General features: G+C 53.8%; 1 protein-coding gene across 1 annotated transcript in view; it reads left to right on the forward strand.

Moving 5' to 3' along the window:
- LOC103209902 (aryl hydrocarbon receptor repressor-like) overlaps nt 1-6,830 on the forward strand; it is a 156,163-nt gene that overhangs the window by 46,298 nt on the left and 103,035 nt on the right. Inside the window, 1 exon segment of the mRNA XM_007955804.1 lies at nt 1,996-2,013. Coding sequence (XP_007953995.1) covers nt 1,996-2,013 — 18 coding nt within the window.

Genomic DNA, 6,830 nt, shown 5'->3' on the forward strand with positions numbered 1-6,830 from the left:
TAAGGATTACCAGGATGAAGTATGTCCATCTGAGTACCAGCTTGCTAGCTTTTAAGGTCCCAGTCGCTACTCGCCATAGTAGGAGGTGGAACAATGTTTTGTATAGTATGTTATGCCAATTGAGCTTATTCCCAAGTATTTTAGTTGTTTTAGTAGCTATTGTAAGCTCTGGTGGCATAGTGAATACGGCCACTGAACTACTAACTGGAAGGTTAGAGTTTCAAACCCACCAGTCGCTCTGAGGAAGGAGGTTGGGTAGATTTACAGCCTCAGAATCCCAGTGGGGGTCGCTATGAGTCAGAAAAGACTTGATAGTGATGGATTGTTCTTCTTTTTCTTATTGTAAATGGTATTGATTTCCTTATTTCTTTTTCCGCAATCTCTTTGCTGATATACAGGAATCCAACTGATTTTTGTATGTTGATCTTATTTCCTGCCATGATGCTAAATCTCTCAATTAGTTCCAGTAGGTTTTTGACTGTGTCTCTTGGGTTTTCTAGGTATAGGATCATATCATCAGCAAATAGGGATAGTTTGACTTCTTCCTTACCAATTTGGATGCCTTTGATTTCCCTTTCTTGCCTTATGGCCCTGGCTAGGACTTCCAGTACAATGTTGAATAGAAGTGGTGATAGCTGGCATCCTTGTCTGGTTCCTGTTCACAAGGGGAATGATTTCAGTCTCTCTCCATTGCGAATAATGTTGGCTGTTGGTTTTGCATGTTGTGTTGTTGTTGTTATGTGCCATCGAGTCGCCTCGACTCATAGCGACCCCTCCTTGGGTTTCCGAGGCAGTATCACTACAGAAGTAGGATTGCCCAACCTTCCTTCCAAGGAGTGGCTGGTGGCTTTGAACCACCAGCCTTCTGGTTAGCAGTCAAGTGCCTTAGGCACTATGCTTCCAGAGCTCCTGTTGGTTTTGCCTAGATGCCCTTTATTATGCTGAGGAATTTCCCTTCTGTTCCTATTTTAAAAAGAAACACTCTTGCAGCACAGCCCGGTTCTGGGTTTGGGGAAGTTTCTGGCTTTGGAGGCAACCACTGGCTCAGGCTTCCCGAGTCCTTGGGGGCTCGTTCAGGAGCCTTGCTCCCCAGCCCTGGGGTGGGTTATTCAGAGTGGGCGGGGCCTGGCAGGGTGGGCAGGGTCACGCCTGACCGCACCCACTGTCCCCCAGCAGTCCCACCACGGTGGCCTTCCACACATGCCCAGTGACCAGTCGTCTTCCATCTCCAGTACCATGCCTATGACTTGTGGCCAAGCCACCTCAGCCTTACCTGCCCGTCTTGGGGGTGTTCCTGAGGGAGGCACCCCTGCTTGTCCCCAGGTTTCCCAGCAGAGCCAGTCATCATGAACCTGCTCCTTCTCCTATGTAGTCCTGGGGGTGGGGCTTGCAGGTCACAGGGGCCACAATGGCCCCTGCCTGCCACCAGGTGGCCCTGTCAGTGGTGGTCCCTGCAGACTGCTCCTGAGGCAGCCTCAGGTGTCCACAGTGATGAGGAATGGGGGACGTGACAGGAGAACAACCATCTGGGGGCATCCATCGTCTGTCTGTCCTCCTGACCTGCATCTGGTCTGCCTGTCAGGTGGCTGTGAGTCCTTCTTCCCTGTAAAGTGTGGGTGCCCAGAGCAGCCCCTGTGCCCCCCACCATGTCCCCAGAAGGGTTCCCAGTCTACTTGGTGCTGCTGGGACACTGTGGCTGTTACATTGACCCTGGCTCATACCCCTCCCTGCCACGCTTCCTCTCAGCTGCAGATGTGGCCCTGACCACTAGACCTGAGGGCAGCTGCAACTAGCCTCATCCTCAAGCCTCCAGCCTTGGCTGCACCACCAGGGATGCATTTAGGGGTGTGGATATGGGGCTGGGGGCTGCTGGGCCCTATGGAAAGACCTAGCTATTACCAAGAGGAACTCCAGGGCTGGTGGAATGTGGGAGGGACAGTGAGGGCCACCCTTCTGGTGAGGGATGGCCAGTGCAGTGGGGAGTTGTGGAGGCAGGGTTGGCACGGTGTCCCAGTCATGGCATCCAGGAAGTGGGTCTGGGTTCCAGGTCATGTGTGTGGACAGGTGAGGTGGTCCAGGGAAGGGACCCGGGACAAGCCAGAGGAGCCAGAAAGTCTGGGTGTGGGCCGCGAAGAGCCAGCATGGAGGTGGGCGCCAAGCTGGCGGTAGGAGAAGACAAGGAGGTGGAGCCATAGAGCCGGAGGAACACAGCAGGTCTAGCCAATGGGGGACTTCGGCCAGGCTTTCAGAAGGGAGGCCACTGTGACTGGGGCTGGCCCTGGACACCTCTGCAGGGCAGAGACAGCTAACTGGGTATGAGTGGGGCGTGGCCTCCTCTTGCTCCAGCTGGGGAAATGGACAGCACTCTTAGTGATCGGACCCCACCTGGTACCCCTCCCCTCTGAGCACAAATGAAGAAGTTGTCTGAGGCCCTCTCCCCTTAGTGTCAGTATTCCCCCCAGCTGATGCCTCCTCAAGGTGCATTTGAAGAGAGATGAGCCCAGCCAGCCCTGTTCCTCAAGAACATTGTCTGGCGCCCAGAAGGTTCTGGAACAGTGGCTGGTATCTAGAAGGTACTGGAAAAGGGCCTCATGTCTGTCGTTAGGTGCTGTCCAGTCATCTCCGACTCAGAGTGACCTCATGTACAGTACAAAGAAACACTGCCCAGTCCTGTGCCAGCCCCACGATCCCTGCTATACCTGAGCCCATCACTGCAGCCACTGTGTCAATCCATCTCGTTGAGGGCCTTCCCCTTTTTCATTGACCCTCCACCTCACCAAGCATGATATCCAAGCATGGTCCCTTCTGACAGCATGACCAAAGTAGGTGACGTGAAGTCGGGCTATTCTCATGTCCAAGGAGCATTCTGCCGGCACTTCTTCCCGGACACATTTGTTAGTTCTTCTGCCAGACCACGGGACATTCAGTATTCTTCATGAACACCACAACTCAAAAGCATCGACTCTTCTTCAGTGTTCTAGTTACCTAGTACCGCTCTGACAAGAATATATCACAAATGGGATGGCTTAAACAAACAGGACTTTATTCTTATAATTTGGAGGCTTTAAGTTCAAGTACAAAGTGCCAGGCTCTAGGGACTGGGTGAAAGCCCTTCAACCTTGGGCTTCAGCTCTGCCTCCTGCTCCCGGCCCACTGAAGCTAGAGGCATTTCTTCACTCAGACAGCTGCTGGCTGCTGAGGCTGAGAAACCCCAAGGTTGACAAGTAAAAAGGCACAGTCCCGATATTACCAATCCACACGGCAGGCCATTAAGTCCATTGTAAGTCCCATGGTCGGCAGAACATAGCAGGCTGCTGAGCAACAACATGGCTACATGCAGGGTCCAAGCGTGCCAAAGGCTAGAGACCATTCTCAAAGCTGCTCCTTATATACAGGAAGCAGACCACACACCCAAAGGCAGCTACTAGGCTGCATGTAGCCGTGTTGTCATCCAGCAGCCTGCCATCCTCTGCTGACCTGGGGACTTACAATGGACTTGCGGTAACGGCCTGCCGTGTGGTTTGGTAACATTGGGACTGTGCCTTTTTACTTGTCAACCTTGGGCTTGGCAGCCTCAGCAGCCAGCAGCTGTCTGAGTAAAGAAGAGCCTCTAGCTCCAGTGGGCCGGGAGCAGGAGGCAGAGCTGAAGCCCAAGGCTGAGGGGCTTTCCCCCAGCCCCTAGAGCCTGGCACTTTGAACTTGGACTTAAAGCCTCCAAATTGTAAGAATAAACTCCTGTTTGTTAAGGCCATCCCATCTGTGGTATATTCTTGTCAGAGCAGCTCCAGGGAACCAGAACACACAGAGCCTGGTATCTGGGCAGTATTGGAACATGATCCAGTATATACAAGGTGCTGCAACAGGGCCCAGCGACCAGGAGATGCTCAGTAGTCTTTGTTGAGTGAAGACACGCTTCCTATACCTAGAGGTCATTGTCTTGTGAGGGGGATGGGACAGTCCAGCGGGCAAGCCCAGAGCACCTCAGTTCAGAAGGGCTGTAGCGTCCCACCTGGGTTCAGCCCTGGGTGGACAGAGGTGTAGGAGATCAGCTAGAGAGAACAGAGCTGACGTGGGCGGGCCTGTGGTGACGCATCGGCGAACTCTCTTTGGTTTCCTCCTTGCTCTTATGTCTGGGCTTCCATGTGCCCCCCACCTCTCTTGCCTCTGTACCTCCCATTTCCCAGGAGGCAGCTCTGACCTGAAACCACACATGCTCCCTGCCCTCAGCTCTTGCACAGGCCACGGGTCTGTGGCCAGGTGTAGGGTCCCCCTGGCATGGCAGGCCCTTGCCCACTTCTAGCTGGCCCCTGCCCTTGGCTGCTGCAGGGCATCCGCAGCCTGTGATGGCAACATTTGGGGTGTGACCACTGCTCTGGTCAGGGCAGGGAGGACACGCCCCAGCTCCCCTACCAGGCTGTGCAGGGAAATGCCAGTGCTTACCTGCAACGTTGAGGATCCGCAGTTCTGGGGTCTAAATGTTCTTGAGATGCAGCACCTCAGGACTGGCCCTTCCTGTGTCTGGATGTGGAGGGGAGCCGGCTCCTTGCACCACCTCCAGGCATGTCGCTGGAATGTTCGTGTCTGTCATGAATATGACTCTGCTAGACAGCTGTTGGCTGCAGGGCCGGGATGGGCCAGGCCGGGAACTGGGGCCAGGAGATGGCTCCTGGGGCGATGCCCTGGCAGGTGGCTGAGACCCACACATGGGCAACAGGTGAGGGTAGGGGCTCAGGATTTAGGGCACGGACCTCCTGAGTCCACTGCCAGGGCTGTCCTCATCCGGTGCTGTCCTCACCCGGGCGGTCCTGGTCCCATCCTCGCCCGGGCGGTCCTCGTCCCGTCCTCCCCTGGGAGGTTGTCACTCTCTTCCTTGCCCTGTCCTCATCCAAGGCCATCCTCATCCAGACCTCTCCTCATCCAGTGACATCCCCACCCAGACTGTCCTTGTCCTGTCCTCATCCGGGGCCATCTTTGTCCCAGCTGTCCTCGTCCAGAGAGGTCCTCACTGGGCTGTCTCTGCTTTCATCCTCACAGGGCCTTCCTCACCAGGCTGTCCTTTTCTTATTCTTGTCCTGTCCTCGTTGGAAGCCATCCTCACCCAGTGCTGTCTCATCGGTTGTTTTGTACCAGCTGCTGAAAGAATCCTTGAGTCCTGACTTTAAGGAGGGGGAGGAAGGGTGTTTGATTACCCCTGAATGGTGTCCTCAGGCCTCACCCCACTGAGTGGTGCAGACCCCTCTCAGGAGCTAGGAGGGACAGCCCCCCCTCCCAAGGGGTGAAGGCCCCGTGAACCACAGACACAGCCCACAGCTCACTCTGTCCTCTGCCTGGCAAAAGCCCAAGCTTGGTGCCCTCCACAGCCTTGGTGAGTTGCTGGGGCCTGGAGTTTCACAGCCTGTGGGCCCTGTCGCATCTTCATGCCCCGCCATGCAGAGGGTAGATTCTTTAGGGGTCTTTCTGTCCCTCCCGCAGACTCAGACTACTCCTTGCAGACTTTTGTCACAAAAACCAAACTCACTGCCATCGAGTGGATTGTGACTCACAGGGACCCCCACGGGGTTTCCAAGGCTGTCTGCTTTATGGAGACAGACTGCCCCATCTTTCTTCTGTGGAGCTGCTGCTGGGTTCGAACCAGTGACCTCTAGGGATATAGAGAGGGATGTTTTCCCTCCTGTTTCCAGATTACACTCCAGGCGCAGAATTTCCAAAAGAGCCGGGCGCCCTGAACTTGTTTAGTTAAATTTTCACAGCGTCACTCCTGGGGCCCAAGGCTGTTCCTCCTGACCATGTGCCGGGATCCATCAGAAACTGGGAATATTGGGGGCAGAACAAACCTCTTGAGAAGACAATTTTCAAAGAAGACTTTTTCCTTTTGAGAAAAGAAAGGTAGGACGATTGTCACTTGCACCGGGGAAATTTAAGCGCTTGTGATGAAAGAAAATGCTACCATGTAATCCCCCCGGGAGAGTGAGGGGTGTCCAAGGACACATCCACTCCTGTTTCCCCATTTTAGGTATCTGTCACAGCAGCACCCCACTTTCTTGGTTCCAGGGTCTGTCTTGGTTCTCTAGTGCTGCTCTAACAGAAAACACAAGTGGATGCCTTCAGCAAACAAGGGTTTGTTCTCTTACAGTTCAGGAGGTTCGAAGTCTGAGTTCAGAGTGCCAGCTTTGGGGGCTGGGTGGAGGCCTTGGGCTTCGGCTCTGCCTCTTGCTCCTGGCCCACTCAGGCAACTGCTGGCTGTTGAGGTTGACAAGCCCAAGGTCAACAAGTGACATGCAACGATCCCAAGATTATCTACCAACACGGCAGGCCACCAGTTCACGTCCAGAAATAGTCCCAAGATCAGCAGATGACGTGGCAGGCTGCTGAGATAAAGACTCGGCCAAATGTAGGATCCAAATGTGCCAACAATCTCAAGGCCTTCCTTAAAGTGTCTTATGTACTGGAAGCAGACCACATCCCCTACTCAGCTGCTAACAGCAGATTCTACCGTGGAGTTGATTACCAGTGTCATCCTGGGGAATAACTACACCCAGCTGCCCACCCACTCAAAACCAGGCCCAGCCAAGTTGACCCACAACCTTAACTACCACACCCAGGGACTAGTCCTTCCTGATAACATGTCCAGTGTATATGAGACAAAGTCTAACCATACTCACTTCTTAAGACCGTTTAGGCTATACTTCTGCCAAGACAGATTTGTGGTTACTCTGACAGTCAAGGTCCATTCAGTAGTCTTCACCAACACCATAATTGAATAGTCTTCACCAACACCATAATTGAATAGTCTTCACCAACACCATAATTGAATAGTCTTCACCAACACC

This window comes from Orycteropus afer, unplaced genomic scaffold, assembly GCF_000298275.1.
Source record: "Orycteropus afer afer isolate SDZICR_OR568_19922 unplaced genomic scaffold, OryAfe1.0 scaffold00541, whole genome shotgun sequence".
Lineage (NCBI taxonomy): Eukaryota > Metazoa > Chordata > Mammalia > Tubulidentata > Orycteropodidae > Orycteropus > Orycteropus afer.